At 38.7% G+C, this 20,736-nt stretch overlaps 1 protein-coding gene across 1 annotated transcript in view; it reads right to left on the bottom strand.

Moving 5' to 3' along the window:
* The window catches only part of LOC147019124 (uncharacterized), a 223,369-nt gene that overhangs the window by 68,500 nt on the left and 134,133 nt on the right, over nt 1-20,736 (bottom strand). Inside the window, exons 60-69 of the mRNA XM_085899932.1 lie at nt 19,052-19,121; nt 16,951-17,118; nt 16,319-16,435; nt 12,592-12,834; nt 12,237-12,374; nt 8,762-8,949; nt 7,414-7,594; nt 5,207-5,326; nt 1,189-1,311; nt 700-813 (exon numbers count right to left, since the gene is read on the bottom strand). Of these exons, the coding sequence (XP_085756058.1) occupies nt 700-813; nt 1,189-1,311; nt 5,207-5,326; nt 7,414-7,594; nt 8,762-8,949; nt 12,237-12,374; nt 12,592-12,834; nt 16,319-16,435; nt 16,951-17,118; nt 19,052-19,121 (1,462 nt within the window). The remainder of the gene's footprint in view (nt 1-699; nt 814-1,188; nt 1,312-5,206; nt 5,327-7,413; nt 7,595-8,761; nt 8,950-12,236; nt 12,375-12,591; nt 12,835-16,318; nt 16,436-16,950; nt 17,119-19,051; nt 19,122-20,736) is intronic.

Here is a 20,736-nt window from a genome sequence, read left to right as displayed (position 1 = left end):
TATATTTTTAAAGATTTTTGTTCAATCCAATATGGCTGCGAGACCATGTGAATTATTAATTATTTGTGAACAACCTGGTATACATAAGGCTTGGGGAACTTGTGGGTGACAACAAGTTCAAGTTGTGGGTACCTCCTCTGCAACAGTCTTTCCAGCACACAGCTAATCCCATCATTGGTTTCACATTGTCTGTGTGTGGCGTCATCTTCCAGGCCATCTCGCCCTGCAGGGTGGCCTCTCGTCGAGTATTCTGTCCTATCCAGGGCTCCACAGCTTACTATAACAACATAGTCTGCAGTTCTTGGCCAATCAGCACATGTTAAATGTCTTTTTTTACAGTGTGCAGCACTTTCTTGGTGCCTTTGTGTCCAACCTGGCCTCGCCTGCACATGAGGTTTTACACAACACAACCTCATCCTATTTCGCTTGGTTTACAGTCATCACCTCCTCCGTGCACATCTTACCATACAACTTACTGCTGACAAATTCCTGATACATGAATAAATCTGAGCTACTCGGCAAAAGGTCCATACGATTATCAGCACAATTTAGCTATGGATCCTCTGACCTTCTTTCCAAATAACAATATTATTTCAAAAGCCATTCATTCAAGGTAACGGGGTAATTTGATATGTGACATAGATTTTGTTTATTTTACAACAAGCTGACCAGATGGATGGGAATTAGAGAAAAACTCACCCATGCAGGGATCTCCTTCATAGCCTCTCTCACAGGAACAATTATGTGAACCGATCACGTTCAGGCAGATTGAGTGGTTTCCACATACATTTTCAGTTTTACATTCATCAATATCTGTTACAGAAGAAATCCAGAACAAAAATATTCAACTCATATCATCATGTTGTCCCAAATAAATAAATCATCAACAACAAAATATGAATAAATGTCATCAGAATGAAATGATGAAACAAGGATATTCATAAAAAAGATCTGTCCCATAAAATCCATTGCATAACGAAAACATTTATTGAGAGAAATTATTCAATCCCTTTTCCATAATAAATTTTTTCGTTTGATCTGTGTAGCTTTTTTTAATTGGGAAAAGCTATTTGGGGTAAACAGTAGAGGCATTACAAAAACTTCCAACGATGAGTAACAGATTACTGTTGAATGAATCTGATCCTGATTGAGTTGAAATAATTCAGCACATGAATCAAGCCAACACACCTGCGCAGGAAATATCACCGTTTCCAATAAATCCTTCCCGGCAGGTGCAATTGTAGGTTCCATTCAGGTTGATGCAATCGGCATTTTTCACGCACAAAGTTGAATTGTCACATTCATTGATATCTGTTGGAAACAGGACACGAGTATATAAAGCAGTCATAGATTTTCAGACTTGAAGAACAAGCAGTGAATTAAATGTTATTGTTCACAGAAGCGGAACAAACAACATTTGAGGGGTAGTTACTAGTTAGCAGTAATTCTGGAAATCCAGATGAGGATCTCACATGAACAATTTTTTGCCCCCAAATTCAACGATTACACTTTTAAACGAACATATTGTTGTCTTTAAACGAATATCTTAATTGGTTCATTTTGATGTTTTGGGTTTCGAGGAAGGCAGTATAATTGCGTAGATTTACAATTTTACTCCACAGACATTTGTCAGGATGTTATTCTATCACATTGTTGTTTCAACTGCACATCAGTTTGACTCATTAGTCACCGACTTTGAATCAGCAGACATTACTAGTTACCTCTGCCACCGAAGTTGGATTATATTTTCACCCCTGTCTGTTTCTTTGTTTGTTTTGTGTGCAGGATGTCTCAAAAAGTTGTGGACTGATTCAGAAGAAATTTGGTGGGCAGGTTGGGTGTGTGCTGAGGACAAACTGGTTCGATTTTGGTGAAGATCTGGATCTGGATCCAGCTAGTAGCTTTTTAAAGTGATTCTTCACCTTTGAGAGACAGGGAGAAAAGCGAAATATAGCACGATATCTCAAAAAGTGGTGAACGGATTCAGACAAAACTTGGTGGGCACGTTGAGTGTGTGACACGAAATAAATTATTCAATTTTAGTGAAGATCTGAATCAGGATTTGATAATTTTTAAGTGATTCTTCACCATTGAGAGATGGGCTCAAAAAAAAAAGCCAATATATAGCACGATATCTCAAAAACTTGTGGACGGATTCGAATGAAACTTGGTGGACAGGTGGGTATGTGACCACGACCAATTGATTCGATTTTGGTGAAGATCCCAATCTGGATCTGGATACGAAAATGATTTCATTTTTAAAGTGAATTTTCAACAAAGATAAATGGGGCCATAAACGATATACAGTATGGCATGATATTTCAAAAATGTATTGGGCCGATATGTTCTCGTGGATCAGGCATTGTGTGGTGGAGGTATGTGCTCTGCCAAGTGCCCTTCTAGTTTGTTCGGAATCGCTCGATTAACTTGTGCCAGAGGATCATTTTTTTCCGGATTTGTGTCTTTTGCATCTGAGGAGCTCATTTAGCCTCGGCCATGACCAAGGGGGCAGGAGAGGGTATTGAAATTTGTCTTTAGGACACTCAATATGTGAATGTACATGCAGATCTACTCTCATTTCGATCGTTCACTCCCAATTATAAATACAACATATATACCCCGGCGAGGCTCTGCAATTAATTTAATGTTCCGTCTTCTTGTTGAAAAATACTGTGGCAGTTATTGATGTTTCAGCAATCACAAGCCATGCAATAAGCTTCAGTGGAAATGCAGCAAACTTAAATTCTGGAATGCTGGAACGAGCAAATGATGCCTCATTTTGCAAAGCATGTTGAAGCAAGATTGCTTGAGTTTCTGAAAAGGATGTTACATTTTACCAATCCCATGAATGTATCAAACATGTCAAAATATTGTGCTCATCATATGTGGAGAATATGAAGTAAAGAAACGGAATACAACATGATCAAAAACTCTGAAGGTATTAGAAAAGTAGAGATTTCTTTCACTGATCTGTAATATTGCATGTCCATAAATCTAGTACAAGAACATCAGTAGACATCGATTTGATCCCCAATGAGTTCTGACTAAAAACATTTAGAGGCCTACATAATTAACAAATGCATACAGCCGAAAGAAGTTTAATCTGGGAAACCCCCATAATTAGCCAGGATTTTTGATGTGAATGCAAGCACACAGCCAAGTTTATGAGAAAACCTCTCATCCCTCTCGTCCCCTTCCATTATTGTTATGATCATATGCAATGGGTGATATTCACACAAGAGAAACAGCCAGACACATATTTTGGGAAAAATAAATCAGATCTCTTTTTAAATTTCACCTCAAATATATTGTTATGTTTGTGGGGTAGATGGAGGGATTTAATAGCAAAGTTAGGATAGTATCGAGTTGCCTGGTCCATGGACGTAAAGGAGACATCTCAATGTAAATTAAGCTGGGAAACTGTGAGCATGTGTTACTTGACACCACCCAGGGGGTGGTGCTGTGTTAATTAGATAGGTATCAAGACCAATTTTTCCCCAGTATGTCATTGCCCCCTGTGACCTTTTCCTTATGTTTTTGTATTTCAAGACCAGTGATAAAGGGGGATCATGTCCTTAAAAATAATTACAACCAAGCTGGATGACCAAGTAGGCAAGAAGCCCCTCCTCCAAGGGTGACAGCGGGTGACACCACGCCCCCGGAGGTGGATGATTGGGGGTCAGGATGTCAGAAGCGAGGAGGAAGAGCAGTTGGTTTGTTGGGTTGAGTGAAGGACGCAGTCGAGAGATGACGGAACTAGGAGATGGTGTGTATGATTAGGGCATTACAGCTGGCTTTCCTTCGACAGATGAAGAAGATGGAACCATTTTCGTATTCAAGCTTTTGGCGAATTGGCTCGTGCGGTGGAGCAAGATGCTGGCCATTGCATCTTGGCTGGGTCGTGAGAGACCAACCTTGAAGCCTCGTGTATGTCACCGAAAGGAGCGGTGTCATGCTGTAGAGGGTAGCGCCGTCAGCTAGTGCGATCGACAAGGAAGTCGCACGGCAGTTGGTGAGCCCTGGTGTTGAATACCACCTCATTAATTACCTCAAGTACATTTCCCACCCAGAGAGTGGCTTGGCGCCATTTTGGGTGCATCTTCCCACGCAGGATGAAGCACCTCGATACCAATGTTCAAGAAAGACCACCTCCAGACAAAGATAAGTGCCAGAATAAAGAGAGAATTTGCTTTTCTTTTGTTTTCCCCTTGTCTGCATTAAAGTCCATGTGTGGAAGCGCCTCGCCTTTCGGCTTTAACTTTCCTCACATTTTGTTTTTCGATTATGAATCATTACCCTTGTAAATATTTCATCTATTTTCATTAAATCCCTGTGTTTATTTTTAATTTGCTGGTGTCTGTGTATCTGACATGGGTTCAAGTATAAACCCCTTGTGCTGGGCATCCATCTGCTCCATCCGTGCCGCCCTTCCCCTCCCACATGCGCCATAACCTCTGAGGATCACGTCTCTGCCTCCAAAGCAAAACAACTCGGCGATCCAGCTTGGTCAGTGTTAACTGCCCGTCCACCACAACTGGATCTGAAGATTCAACTTTGCAGCCACAGTCGCGAGAATATTTGTCTAGAAATTAAAGGATCAAAGCTTTAAAAATAGATCTATCTCTGTCTGTCTCTGTCTCTCTCAACATTGTGTTTGGAAACTTTTCTATTTGGCAGCCAAAAAGTATTTTCCCTTGCATGGAACACACCATCACATGTGATGATGGCTCAAAACCACGAACTCCACACTTTGGTGATAAAGGCAGATTATATATATATATATATATATATATATATATATATATATATATATATATATATATATATATATATATATACATACTGTATCATCAATTAGTATTCATTGATTATTAATTAGAATTTTTATCTTTATTGCACTGGTAATGAATATCCACGACATGTTTCCCGCTTTAATTGACGTGCTGAATATCAAGAAGGCTACAAGTGAGATAAAGAGAGTGGAACAGTTATCGTTTTTGTAATTATACAGACAAGGTTAGTGATGAGTATAAACAAATGTCTAGTCAAATTTGAACCAAATGAAATCGCTCCTCCTGTGACACAAATTTAAACTGTCAAACACCAACATTCCCATCAAAAATGTCATGCACCATTCCATCCAACTCATCATATCTTTTAAAACTGCAAATTGCCATCACCTCCATTAATAAAAGCAATTGCCTACCTTCACATTTATTGATGTCAGATGCTGAAACAATGTAGCCAGAATTGCAGCTGCAGTTGTAATCAGCATAAATGTCGATACAATTATGCTCACATGGGTTGTTCTTGCAATTATCATCATCTGTAGGATAGTAACAAAAATACATTAATTTTTAACCTTTCTTGGTGATTTGTTTCTCATATTTCATGACATGAATATTGCTATTCCATAACCAAGCTAAAACAGCAGGAGTTTTCAGACTGACTATTCAAATCAATATCTGCCAGTAATTATCATGGAGGAATTTGTGTGACATCATGGACCAAAGGCAAGACAAGGATAATAAATAAAATGAACTCACTTTCAACTGCCCTTTTGGCGAAACGATTAACAAGAAATTTTTAAGCAGTGAAGCCACTTTAATATTTGGATATGTCCCTCAATCCATCCGTGAAAAATGTAGAAGAACCTTTTTAAACCACCGTGTTTATTTCTAAAAGGGTTTTCAAGTGTAATTCTGGAGGCTTCTAAAGGGTAGTTCTAAAGGGTTCCAAAGGGTAAATATAATGGGGTTTGGTTCGTTTCTTGGCTTTACCTATTTCATGTTAAAATGCCAAACTGAACCACTTCCTTCAGACACAGGTGCGATTTTTATCTTGCCAAAACGAAGTTTTTGGGATATGTTAGTCAGCTTGTATATATTTTTTGTCTGTAATCACGTATCGATCACTCTGCAGAGCACAGTTATCATTGGAAATTTTTGTAACTTCGCATATCAGAGTCCGATAGAGGTCCCTTTCAGCGCATAAAATTTTCAAGGTCAAGGTCACTTTGTTGCAAATCAGGGGAGTCGACGAAACCATTATTTTTTGAGTAATTTTGATTGGATCGTCTTCAATCTTCATGGGAATATAGTTCATGGTCTGGCGCTCAGCTGATTAATTTTTGGTGGTGATCGGCCTTTACCTTCATGGTTAGCACTGGAGGTCGAAAGTTTTTGACCCCAAGGTCAAATTTTGAAATCTTAGGTACCATATCGTGTAATACCTCAAATTGAACACCTCGATGAGTGCTTTCTAGATATGTCAAGCTTGAGACATTAAGACGTCATTTGGTGACGTTATGAGGCAAACACATATTTTTCATGGTTACTCTGTAGAACGATTCTCATCGGAATCTCTCGTAGGCAGATATTCCTCAAGGAGTCGCTCCTGGTGGATAGCAGCACTGTTCACCTCTGTGTGACCTTAAAGAAGTCTCACGTGGTCACATTTTGGCAAGATACTGGTCACCCTGGGGGTGACATTGGTTTATTTTTTATTATTTATGTTAAATATTTAACTTTCATTAAAACTACAATGATTCCACAACACCTCAACGTCGTTTAAAGTACAATCTGAAAGAGAAATAAGTAGTTTGTTGTATTGAAATTGGTGAAGCAAACTGATTTTTCTGGAAGGGGACGGAGGTATACAATCTCAAAGACTTGGGGCCAAAGCCCAAAGCTAACGTCAGAACACCAGAACCTTAATGGAATCAGGAGCTTTGCAGACTTATGGACCATTTAATTGGAAGCCATGGGACAGGTTTTCCTTGGAAGCCATGCGACAGAGAACAAAGTTACAAGAGCACCAAACAGTGTGCTTCGAGGAAAACAGATAACAAGATCGTAACCGGACCACGAACATAAATTATAGCAAGGGTTTTTTGGCATATTGAAATCCAAGATAAACTTTATCAGATCACTTTGTAACCTTCGATACGATGGAGTTCGTTATTGTGCAAAGTGGAAGTTTTTGGTCAGATTAACTTGCAACCACTTGCAAGATAGAGTCCCAATGGGCAAAGCAGTTGTCTTTGGATGGCTTTTTCATTAATCTGACCAGTGTAATACAATAACTATTCTCTACCTCTGGGTGGCAGAAAATAATTATTCCTTCTGGTTGGTTGTTTAAACTACAGTGAAAATTTCTGGTTGTTCAATTGTGAGATCAAGAGGACAATTTGTGGCAAAAGTGTGCACAGTAATTTTTTTTGAGGAATTGCAGTTTGTATGAAGCAAGATAATTGACGATTGCATTATTTAAACTGGAGAATGTATTTACTGGCGTGTTGTTTGTGCTGAAACATTCCCACATAACACGCATGATAACTACCATACACTAGATATATATTTTTTCCAGGTGTGCACAACACCAGATTGTTTCAATTGTACCAACAAATCTTACCAAAGCACTTGCTGCCATTCCCAACAAGCCCAGGTGGGCACGAGCTGCAGTTGAAGCCCAATAAGGGAGCTTTAAAGTCTGTACAATTGACTCCAGGGAAGCATGGGTTGTCCAAACATGAGTCTAAATCATCGCTGCAGTTTGAGCCAGTGTAGCCTTGAGTACAGTTGCAAGACGCAACCTGCATACAAGGAAATAGATATTTGTAGCTGACAGCGAGGTAGAACTTCATGAAAGAAAAACGGTTCACAAACACCGTAAAAACTCCTTTCTATGGAGAATCAGGAAAGGTGATTGAAGATGTGTGTACACACACACACACACACACACACACACACACACACACACACACACACACACACACACACACACACACACACACACACACACACACACACACACACACACACACACACACACACACACACACACACACACATCACAAGACATTGAACATGATATATTTGAATGCCACATGATGTACAAGCATCATGAATCAAATGCTCAGATGGGAACAATAAGCAGTCAACGAAAAGTAGTGTGGATGGGATGGTGAAGTATTTTACCCTGTAATATACATGTCTGTGTCTCAATCTACTGTTAGGACCTCTATTTTTGTGTATTTAAATTTAAATTGACAACTCCAATGATGTAGTATGTAAATTATTTTCAAGTGGAAAATGCAACATTGTGGGGTTTGTATGTGTTTAATAAAATGTAGAACAAACAAATTAGTGGATGACAGATGAATCAACAGAGTGACATTAAAACTCAGAAGCTCTTCAGGCATTGTGCAGATTGACAAAAAAGATCCCGCTACTCATGAAAGCCCCCTATAGGATAGTTTATATGGCCTTGAATGGTTCTCATACTTTTTAAGTCACCACTAAATCCCAATTTATCCCCACCCCAATCATGCTTCGCTTTGAGATAGATGTCTAATTATCACGGCTGCCTGACTATGTCGATTTATGTGGAACACAAGTAGGGTGATGAGTGTCAGGTACACCCTGGTGGTTACGATCTCTCTGGCAATAGTCGTGTGGCACATCATTTTTTTGATCCCACAACATTGAAAGAGTATATATTTGATCAACAAGTGCAAATAATTTGATGCTAGAATCCCAAATCATCAGCTCCAAACTCAGATTGGATTACAAAACAGAAAAACCCATTTTACAGGAAATGAGATCATTTTGTGGAAAAGAACAAAGCTTTTCCAAATAAAAACAAAAAGTTTCAGGGATGTTATATTTTTTTCAATGAGAACTTGTTTAATTGGCGATTACAAAATTAAAATGGCTGCCAAACCACAGATAACTCCAAAAAAAAAAAATCAGAGACATGCCTTGAATGTGCTGTTGCTATCTCCAGTTTCTAATGTAGATTCGTGCTCATAGTCGCAAGTTCCGTTGTTCATGCAGCCACACACAATGAGAGAGAGAGCAAGCTGGCCAGTGGCTTTGCCGTTTGTAGCCAGTACGATGGCAAATGTGCGCTCCACGGATGTGGGACGCCATGTCAACAAGCCACTCGCTGAAAGCAGGAACAAAATTGCAACAATGTGGGCAAAAGAAAAGATCAATAAATACAGAGCAGAAATATTCTCAAGCCAAACAAAGATGGTTTTCCATGGGTAACTGCAAATAGAACTTTCATACTACCGTCAGAACTTACCACAGCCTTGTAAGAACATCTCAAAAACAAGACTTGTGCACTTGTTAAAACAACAAATTTACCAAAATGCTTTCAGGACTTTAAAACAATTTCAACTTATTGAAAGAAAATCATCCTTATTTATATTCTCTTTGACTTCTAAGCATGGCAACCGATGGCAAGATTGAGAAATTAAAACAAGACACCATTCAGAGAAGCAGAAACATTAATGCATGAACTGTGTCACAGTTCCACTGGTGCTTGTCCCAGTGAAATACACTTCCATTCCGTCTGCTGTTATGTGTTCATGAAAATTTATTTTAAACGAATGCAGTTGTCTTATTTCCATTAGCTTTTCAGGAAAACAGTTCCACTCGTAAAAAATAGAATTAAGTGTCCTTGTCTCATATATTCCTCTCTTTATCTTATATCTATATCCGTCCATGTAATTCCTATAAACTTGCACTATTTCTCAAAAATAAGGCTGAATCTACATTGCCTATTCATTTTATTATCCCAAATACTTCCGTAATATCTGCAATCATTCTCTTCCAGAATGAAATCATCCCGAAGTTTTAAATGTTTCATCTGAACCAAACCATGGCAGCTCTGAAACCATTCTCGTTTCTCCACAGTGAAACAATTCTTTTGCTTTCTTGTCACGAGGGACTCCAAGGGAAAAACATCAACATAAATCATGCACCATGACGTCATTTGAGCCTTCTTGGCCAAACTCGACCTCTGGAAATGTCGAATTCAGGATGGAAATACAGCCAGTTTTGCGAACTTGGATTCTGCTCTCATTCAGTTACCTTTAGTCTGAGTTAAAAAAACAAAACAAATAATTACTCATCTGACTGAATTTAAAGCAGAATTTATCAGATACTTTCTGGATATAGATGAGAAGCGCGAAGCCTGGAAATTCATGAGGAACCCCTTTCAATGTGAAGTAGCTGATATTTCAGACGAAGTGCAAAAGGAGTTTCTTGAGTTAAAGCTCAACTCCCCGGCTGAAAAAGATTTCAAAAAACTGGATCAAGAGACGTTCTTGGTCACGTGCCTTCCTGTTTACGCTTTGATCTCACACCAACCTCTGAATTCTGACATTGTTTGGATCAATGTATCTTTGTGAAGCTGCATTTTACACGCTCGTTGATGTCAAGACAAAGTACAGAAACAAAGGTAAGGTTAAAACTAAATAAATAACCAACATATTTTTCGTGAATCATTGAATATAAAACACTGGATGTTGGGCCGGCTAGAAATAAGTTCAGGTGGGAGTGGAGACAGCAATAGAGGCGGAGATGATAGTGGTATTTGGTAAATGAGACGAAATATTCTAATAGTATGTAATTCCATTGATTGAAAAATTAGGGTATGGTGAGATGCGAATCCGTACACTTCTGAACTTCCGAGGTGAAATTAGACTGCATTTTTGAACTCATGGGGTCGATTTACTCCAACAAATGTTTAGACGGACAACAAATTAATTATAGATTATAAAATATCGAAATGAGTAGGATTAGTTACTCAACTCCAGTAATGATAAATCTTGTTTTAGGTCATATTTTCGAAATGGTAGTGAATTTGATGTTCGGTGCAGTCATTTCTTAGAGTAACTCGACCCGATAGAGTTCGAAAATGCACTCCATTTCCACCTCGGACATCCAGAAGTACCCGTAATCATACCTGACCATACCCTAATTTAACCAACACATGAAACTAAAAGTCGTCATAGGAGCGACCTCTAAATCACCTCCGATCAACTTAAATGCTTTTATGCGCGTTAGTGAATCATAGTGGAATAATTTAAGGCTTGTGGAGACGTCTGAATTTTAATTATTTTTTTTTTACTGGTTTTGGACCACCCCAACATATATATATATATATATATATACATATATATATATATATATATATATATATATATATATATATATATATATATATATATATATATACATATATACATACATATATACATACATATATACACATGTTTGTATGTATGCATATATATATATATATATATAAATAAACATACATACACACATGCCTATATACTGGCACTTCTATGTATTTCCATCATCGATATGTTTATGGAAAACATCGTTTCAATCAAACTTCAAAATCTCATTGACTTTTGAAATGTATTAAAGGGGGAATGCGTTCCTGAGAAAAAAACAAATTGAGGGGAAATTTTTCAAAATTGCTTTGCCCATCCGAATTCTACCATGATGTTTTAATCGTTTGTTCTTTCAATTTGATCTTTAATCGACTTTCTTTTCCTTTCCAAAATCTGGAGAATGCCATCGCATTGATCCTGCTGGTTAATTGTTTTCATTGCACTGAATTAAGTTATTTTTGTTGCACTCAATGAAACAAGGTCAATGAAGCTGGTTAATTTCAAAACTTTCCTTAATCTTTTCTTCACTAAATATAATTCTCCATTCAGTAGAAAAAGTTAAGTTGAAAGTAAATATTTTAATCCGCTGTGCTTTAAGAAGTGAAGTCCTCAAGTTTCAATCCTCAAAGCCAAAATCATAACTCGATTACGTACTTAAATTAGTCTGTGAGAGTTTATCGTGGAAAATTCCATCATATAAAGCATGAAATCGCTCCAAGCTCCTAATATGAAAAGGATAGCACTTACAAAAGTGATGTACAGAGCGATTTGTAGGTATGAAGAGGAGGCATTCGATATTGTGAGTGAGGAAAGTGCAAAAAAAATTGGGTGCTTTATCTTTAAGAAACCATTGTGGCCTGTTGCAAATCAAGGCATTGTTGAGCAGGTCGAACAAAATGGAAGCTTAAGACCCCAGCGAACTGACAAAGATGGCATGCCGCTATCTTCATGCGGCTTGTTTTGTTCTTTTTGATGAGCGCCCATTAAATTATCTTCCAAAGGGGTGTTTAAATTTACCTAAACACCCAATTTTCATTCTTGCATTCCCTCAGAGTTCCCTTAGTATGCAAGCAAAGTTTGGGGCCACTAGATTTCATGATTTTGGAGTTAATGCAGAGACATACTGACTGATTGAACACACACTGATGCAATGATACACTGACACACACTGATATTTATTATTATGGATAATAAGTATGAAAATTGCAATGAATACTGCAAAAATATGAATCAAAACACTATAGATTGAGACCACTCTTACCTGTGATGTTTATCTCGGTGGAGTTTGTATCCAAAGAAAATGTGACGTTTTCACCATCAGTTAAATATGTTGTTGTAAATTCATTGTTTATTGAAGATTGAAGCTCGTGTTCACCAGTTATGTTTGGTGGAAAAGCATCTGAAAGAGAAATAGTTTGATTCACTTTAGTATTTTCTGTCTATCTAACTTCGAGCTATGGTAAACATCTTGTCTGGTGAGACTGTATACGTGACATGGTAAAGAGCAAAACTAATGTGTTTTAAAATAGCATTGTAAAACCTCAATGCAGCTGTAATATCAAGAGCTAATCAACATCAGAGGGCCACTAAATTTTGTGCATAATGAGGCTACTTACTGAGTGATGATTTTGTTTCATCCATTTGCTTTTTTGCATTTAATGTGGCTTCTCCAACTTCTGTGTCATTTGTTGTGAGGAAGTCAAACAAGCAGGAGGTGTCATTTCCACAGAGATTGGTTCCTCTTTGAAGGTCAGCAGGAGAAGCATTGTTTATGACATCATCCATGAACATTGGTGTAAAATCGCTACTGCTTTGGTTCGTTGTTTGTAGCATGATGCGCTCATTTTCTAAGACCTCCCCTAGAAAGTGACAAAAAAAATCAAAGTTTTAAGATTTTACTTTGAGAACTTGGTGGATTCATATTGGTCGATCCATGGGCTGGATGAAGCAGGGGAACTCCAGAAAGTCCTCCTCAATTCGAAAAGCAATTTCTAAAACAACTTTCTTTGTTATCGCTTGATTAAAATAATGATACCTCAACACTGTCCTTGATAAGAACCGCCAGCCTTGCCCACACACATCAAACCGATGCAAGCAATCAATTTGACCGCTGATGGAAAAAGCTGGTCATGATATGATGTAAAGCAAGAAATCAATTGTCAAACACATATTTATTGCTTGCAATGATGAGATTACTTGAAACACAGCTTTGCACATCACACAACTGTCCACCATTTTTTTCTTGCATCTGACAGCAAGCTGTGCACTTTTTAACCACCTGCCCAGTGCATTTTCCACAAAGGAACTTGTTGCACATTGCACAGCTGTCCACCGTTTTGTTCTTGCATGTGGTGACTTGGCATTGTTTCCGCATGCACTTTTTTGGAGGCTCATCCTCCAAACTACTCAACTGTTGTTGTTCTCGTGGTGGTGATTGACATGTACCCCTGTCAGAGCTCGTCAACAAATTGTGCAATGAAGTCTCATTGGCTGATATGTTTCCCAGTCACTGACTTGAACAGGACCCATGCATTTACAGCAGACAGGTAAAGAATGTTGTGAAACACATGAAGTGGACATCTATGAGATTCTGCTTTGACAGAGTACTTCCCGGCCATCTCATCAACAATATCCATTCCATACTGGGTTTTTTTTGATACATTGTCGAGGCTCATATGAGAGCTAACACACAATGCACAGCAAGTGGGGCATGAGACAAGAGGGACAGGAGAGGGAAGGACAAAATTGGGGAACAGAGACATTAGGAGATCTGTGGAAGGGAGAGGGTTGGGGCAGGGAACACAGGGTATACAAGTTGGACATTACAGAGACTTTCAGGAAGGAAAGTAGGGAATTTGAAGGAGGTGGGTTTGGGGTGGATTAACAGGGGTAGAAAAGATCAAGATTTTGGATGGGGGAAGATAAGAGGTGGTGGTGAACAGCTGTTTTGAAGGCCTGGAGGTAAGAATGGGATTGAAGAGACTGTGGGAGTTTATTCCAAAGGCAGGAAAAAAGAGGAATGAAAGAGTGAAGGTGAGCAGTGATTCATAATTTTGGTAGTTTTACCAGGAGGGGGAGGGGTGTTGAGGACCTTGAGCGCCCTGCAAAATATGGTGGGGACATATCGCAAAGAGATAAGCGTGGGAGAGACCAGAGAGGAGACGGTGGAGGCCAGAAAGACCAGCGACATGCCTGTGGTGGGAGAGTGAGAGAACCAAAGTCTCAGCCTCATAGCAGGAGATACCAATGCTCTTAAATGCCTTGGTTTTCACAGCGTGAAGCTGAGACAGGTGAGAGGCAGGAGCACCAGCCCAGAGGGGAGAGGAGTACTCAATCAGGCTGCGGACGAAAGCTTTGTATGTGGTCAGGAGCTCAGGTGGGCCGAGGAAGACTATGCACGATGGAGGATTCCCAGTCAGCAACTGGCTTTGGGGGCCAGGTTGGAAATGTGGCTTTCCCAGGAAAGATCATGGCAGATAGTGAGACCCAGAAGCTTGAATGAAATGACTTCTTCCAGTGGATTGTTGAGAAAGTAGATGGGGGAGTTTTCTAAACGGTCCTTTCGGAGAAACATAGTGAGAGTGTGAGATTTGTCAGGATTGAAAGGCACATTCCTCGTGTTGGACCAGTTTTTTATTTTATCGTGATGTGCAGAGAGTGAAGAAGCTGCGGCTTGCACATTGGCAAAGATATAAAGAGGATTTTCCAGAGAGTCAGAGAGATCATTTATGAAAACCATAAAAAGAACAGGGCTCAGAACGCTGCCTTGAGGAACTCCAGCCTGGACAGGAAGAGGGGATGAAAGAATTCCATTTGGGGCCACACGTTGGCTGTGACAGGAGAGGATGTCTGCGAGCCATAAGTGAAGATGGTGTTGGATACCACATGAAGAGACTTTGGTGAGGAGGGCAGTGCGCCAGACCATGTCAAAAGCACGTGATATGTCGAGGGATATGGCTCTGATTTCACGTCTGGCATTGAGTACCTCCATCCATTGTTGGGAGAGCAAAAGCCACATATCCAGGGTAGAGTGACCTGATCTGAAACCAAATTGATGATCGGAAATCAAGCCATTGGAGAAGAGGAAGGATTTAATGTCTGAAGCAATGATGGATTCCATAACCTTGCTGATTGGCAGGAAGCTGATTGGTCTGCAGTTGCAGTGATCTGTTTTTGCACTTTTTATGCAGGGGAGTAATGTTTGCTGATTTTAAAGCAGATGGCAGATGATGTTGAGCAAATGAGAGGGTGAATAGAACAGAGAGAGGGTGAGCAAGAGCAGCGGAGCAGGTTTTTAGGACACGTAGGCTGATGTCGTCTCAACCGGTTGCAGAATCTGAGTCAAGGTTTGACAGCAAGCTCTCCACCTTGTCAGGAGAAAAGGACACAGAGTCCAGGGATAATTTTTTTGCAAATCCTGGTCACCTTGATGTGCATTTTATAAGGTTGAAACCTGTTGGTGATCACCGTTTTTCTCGAAATCCCCAGCTTTGGAGCTCTTTTCTCTTCATATTAACCATATTCCTTCTCTTTCTCTCTCTCTTTTTAGAACTTACTTTTGGACTTGTCTGTTTACAGGACCTTTGGGGTTGTCGGTACCTTCTTTATCCTTAAGTTCAACTTTTCTTCTCTCCTTTATATATTTTCTCCTTCAAAATGTATTTTGACATCTAATTCAATTAAAATTCAAAAAGTACTTACCTTTTCTTTCTTCCCCATCAAATTATTGTGGCTTTATGATATTTTTCCCCCTCCATTACAAGCACTTCACAAAATAGTTCATTTTAATTTGTTTGATAATAAGTATTGCCAGATTGGATTGACTCGTTTATGGACAGTCCAGTTTGGGAAATAAAATCCTCAACCAGTGTCCCATAAACTTAAGAGAACTAAACAGGGTTAAGAGCAACCGCAAAAAATAACAATTTGTATGGAATCATGTTCAGATCATCATAGTGTATTATTTTATGTTTTACTGCCAAATCTGTTTGATTCTTCCAAAGACTTATTTTTGTTTTTTTCGAGGATATCAATAAAAACCTTCACAAATACAAACCCTTCATAAAAAAGTCACTTGTGCAGGATTAGTGACAGGAAGTACATTTCCTTCATTGGAATGAAATCTCCCTGCATATTTCAACTGTTTGTTATATTTTTAAGGAAGTAATTAATTTTTGATGACGCAGCACCAGAATGGTAGTTTTTAGTAAAGGGATCATTTCAAGAATCAAAATCAAATGAGACAACTCAATGACAAACACGGTATTCAATGAGCTACCCTGCCACCACTCTTCTTCTTTGTATGGGGAATTATTCAATAATAGGAAAACGTAAGTAACTTACACGTGAGCCCAAAATCAAAGTAGAGAGTCTTTTCACTCGGTGGGCCTTCTTCATTAAATGGAATTACAGTTCCATTCCGGGAAATGAAATCATCCTTTTCATTTTCATTAAATAAACCTGAAAATACATTTTCATTGTCACCACCAAAATGTTTTGAGAATGGTATAATTACTTTGTTACAATGAAGTGGCATTTGACCAAAAATCTTATTGTTTATTAAATTCCATCCATACCCTCGTTGTTAACACCCTTGCAGCCATTAAGTAATGAAATTTTATTAATTATGAACCTTAGCTCTCCATCAAGAAAGTAGTACAGTATCTTAGAAATCCTAATTCAATACCAACAGTTTTATTAATGTCAAGACAAATCGCTGGATATCAATGCTAATAGGTGTGCACAAAGATTGACAAGAGAATTCATTATTCCTGAATTTGATTTCAGCAACATTTAAAATTTAACATATGGATGATGGTCTGATAAATTTAAAATGAAGAAAGCATGTTTACCAACTTGTACAATTGATGGGAGTGAAAGAAAGATGATTATTCAACAAGTGAGTGCTAATTGAAAAAAAGTAAAATGAACAGTGAGCATCTCACTTGCTCCACCATGTTCCATGTTGCACATACCAAGCAGGCCTTGGGTTTTATTGTCGAAAGAAGAAGGTAGACTAATGGTGAACTGGAGAGCACTGACTTGAGCTGTAACATTGACTGAGGCCCCGCTTGGGAAAGTCACTGTCACGTAACTTGGCTTCGAACGCCGCAACACCATATTGTCGATGACAGATTGTTCCTCTGAAGGACAAGAAAAGAGAATGTGAAATTCTCAGGCCAATGTTCAAAGTTCTGATATGCAGGGGTACATTGTAATTATGAATCAATTTGTTGGCTTGTACATCATTCTCAAATAAAAAATATATAAATAACAGATTTAAAGGCTGATCAAAAATTTTAGAAAATAGAGAGGGGACAGTTTAACTCATCTTGCAAGTTTTGCAATACGAGAAAATATTCCCAAGGTTCATCTTGAAAATCACAACTTAACAATTTTACATTCGAGCTGAGTGTGCACTCTAATGTAATTTCTGGAGAGCACTTCGAACCGATAATAAACAAAATCATTTCAAGATTCCATTCCAGACCTCAGATAAACAGCTCTCATAATTTGGAAATAATTCATGCATCGTGGGTTCATTTCCTGAAATTGTAACACAGGCTCGAACGAAGCACCTGTAAGCATGGCGTTGCCATCACGAAAAATCACCATTAATCATCGATGATTGATTGGGATTTGAAGTCGCCAAAATATGTTGAATAACTTTATGAATTGGTGCAATGACGTTACTGACACTGATCTGTGTCCTGTGTGTTTATCAAAGTTGTATTGTCAAGTTAATCTTTTGCATGTTGAAGTTACTGCTCAGTTTTAAACATTGCCTTATACAAACAAATAAACTACTCAAGTCGATAAAATGAAAACAGCTCTCTCTCTCTCCAACGAGTGCAGCCTGTGGCTGCTGGTTGCATCATTGCTTGGGACACGGCAATGCCGCTGATGCAGTGTCCCCCTTACCAGTACACTAGTACTCATTTTGCCGACCCCAGAAGGATGACAGGTTGAGTCAACCTCCTGGTGTATGTTAATTCAGTGGCCAATGGAGCTTGAACTCAGAACCCGAGGATCCGAATCCACCACCCGAACCACTAAGCCAACACCAGGCTTATGAAAACAGCTGTTTCTGCAACAACTGATCTGTTCTTGAATATGATCATTTTATCGCAAACCAAGCGTAATTGTCAGACGAAGTTTAGACTTTCATTTTCTTTCTGTCACAGTCAAGTGGGAAATTATCGGAAGTCAATAACCAATGAAGTTGTTTGATAAATGTGCATTGGACGTTCACTCATGGTTTAAATCTCATCAAACATAAAATGCCAAGATGTATTTTGAACCTCAGGCTTGGTAAGCAAAGGAGGGCAGGAATGTAAAGAAAGATTTCAAATATAATATTAGATTAGTGATAAGAGACTTGAATGACATTAAATAATGTGAAGGACCTTTAACACATTCACACTGCATCAAGAAGCACAATTGCTGGTTTTTATTTTCTTTGTTTACTCCTTTGTTTACTTGACTGTCTGTCTGTTTGCCTCTTCGCAGTATATCTCAAAAAGATATGGATGGATTTAGACGAAATTTAGTCGACAGATTGGGTTTGTGACAAGGATTAATTCTTCAGAATTGGGTGAAGATCTGGATCCTGAAACTAGAATGTATAAAATGATTGTTCAACATTGAGAGATAGGGTCACAAATGATAAAGAGAATGATATTTCAAAAAGTTGTGGATGGGTTATGACAAAAACTTGGTGGATGAGTTTAGCTTGGTGACGAGAACAAGCCAATGAGATTTTGGTTAAGGTCTGGACTCTGATCCAGCCTAGCCGACGGATACAAAACTGTTCTTCCTGGCTGAGGTATGCGATCTGCCAAGTGTGTTCTAGTTCCTTCTTATTTGCCTTACAAAAGGTTCAAATTCCCTGAACCCCTCCCCCACCCCTTCTCCCCAGATCCACCATAGATGTTGCAAAGCATTATGTACCAACAATGATAAGTTTGCCAGATTCAAATATCAGCCAGTCAGAGGAAGACAATTATGTTTACCTTGCGCTATCATCTTTCATTCAAAAGAATGTTGTTTGGTGTTCAGCGTATGTACTTCATTTACCTGTGACATTAAATTCAGTTCCATTCAACCAAAGCGAGGTGTCATTTTTTCCATTCAGTTTCCATTCCACCTGGGGGAATAAAAACAAAACAATAACGATACAGTGGCCTGCAAAAGTATTCATCCCCCTCTAAAGTTTTCACATTTTGATGCCACCGAAGCTTATTTCATGATGCTTTCAAATCAAATTTAATATATAGTCTTCAAAAACTACTCCAAAGTGATAAAGCTAAAAAAATGCACCGAAAATGTGAATAAGTTAGATTCACAGGGAAAATCACATGATTAAATTCTCAGTTACATAAGTATCAAAACCCTTTCCTTTATGAATCTGAATTCACTGCAGGAGCAAATTATTTGTTTGAGAGGTTACAAAATAAGTGTAATATGTTTCATCTGTATGCAATCAGCAGTTGAACTTAAAAATTAAGCTCCACCAATTATCTAAGGAGTTTGAAGGTGCAACACACTTGATCAACCAACAAGGCAAACATGAAGACCAAGGAGCTTTCCAAAGAAGTCAGACATAAAGTGCTGGAGATGCACCGTTCAGGAGAGGATTATAAGAAGATTTCAAAGTCACTCATTGTCCCTTTGAGTATAGTAAATCTCCATCATTAAAATCAAGGAGTTTTCCAAATAAGTCAGACATAAAGTGTGGGAGATGCACCGTTCAGGAGAGGGTTATAAGATGATTTCAAAGTCACTCATTATCCCTTTGAGTTGAGTAAAATCCATCATTAATAAGTGGAAGACATATCACCCCACCCAGAATCTACCCAGATCAGGTCACTCATCCAATCTCAGTCGCCGGGCAAGCAGGAAACTGGTGCGGGACATCACTGTAAATCCAACAATGACTGAAAGATCTGCAAGGATTTTTGTCTGAGATGGGGGTCAGTGTTTAACAATCAACATGATCCCGTTCCCTTCACAAATCTGGCCTCCATGGAAAGGTGGCAAGACAGAAGCCATTACTAAACAAGGACAAATGTGTCCAAGAGCCGCGTCCTAAAGGTTTTGTCTTCACCAGAAGAAGAAGAACAACGCGGAGCTCTGTCAGAGCCAGCGTTCGCAACGCGACGCGGCAAAAAAGACTCATGTAAAAGCTCGTATGGAGTTTTCCAAAAAGCATCTTAATGATACTGCCAGGCATTATTAGGTTTATGGTGGAGAAAAGGTTTATGGTCAGACGAGACAAAAATTGAACATTTGGTCAAAATTAAAGCATTACGAATGGCACAAGCCCAACACTGCACATCACTCAGCTCAATTAAATATTCATGGCAAGACTTGAAGATTGCAGTACATCAACGATCCCAATCAAACTTCGCAGGAATAGAGCAATTTTCACCTGAAGAATGGGAAAATATATCACCATCTCACTGTGTACAGCTGATAGAGTCCTACTCAAAACACTCATAGCAGTCATTGCTGCAAGAGGTGCTTCTACCAAGTACTGACCGAAAGGGGTGAATACTTTTGGAACCAGCAAATTTATATATATATATATATATATATATATATATATATATATATATATATATATATATATATATATATATATTGTTACGGATTTCAGAATCGGATCCGACTAATGCATACAAACATCAAGGTCCTCAAGACAGTTATTTCCCTAAATGCAGGTCCAGGATAGACCCATCCCCATGTCTGGTGGGATTCCA

This window comes from Eptatretus burgeri, chromosome 10 (assembly GCF_056783735.1).
Source record: "Eptatretus burgeri isolate ZD-2024b chromosome 10, Ebu_testis_v1, whole genome shotgun sequence".
Taxonomy (NCBI): Eukaryota; Metazoa; Chordata; class Myxini; order Myxiniformes; family Myxinidae; genus Eptatretus; species Eptatretus burgeri.
Note: the sequence above shows the minus strand (reverse complement) of the source record. Positions and strands in the feature narration are given on the sequence as shown.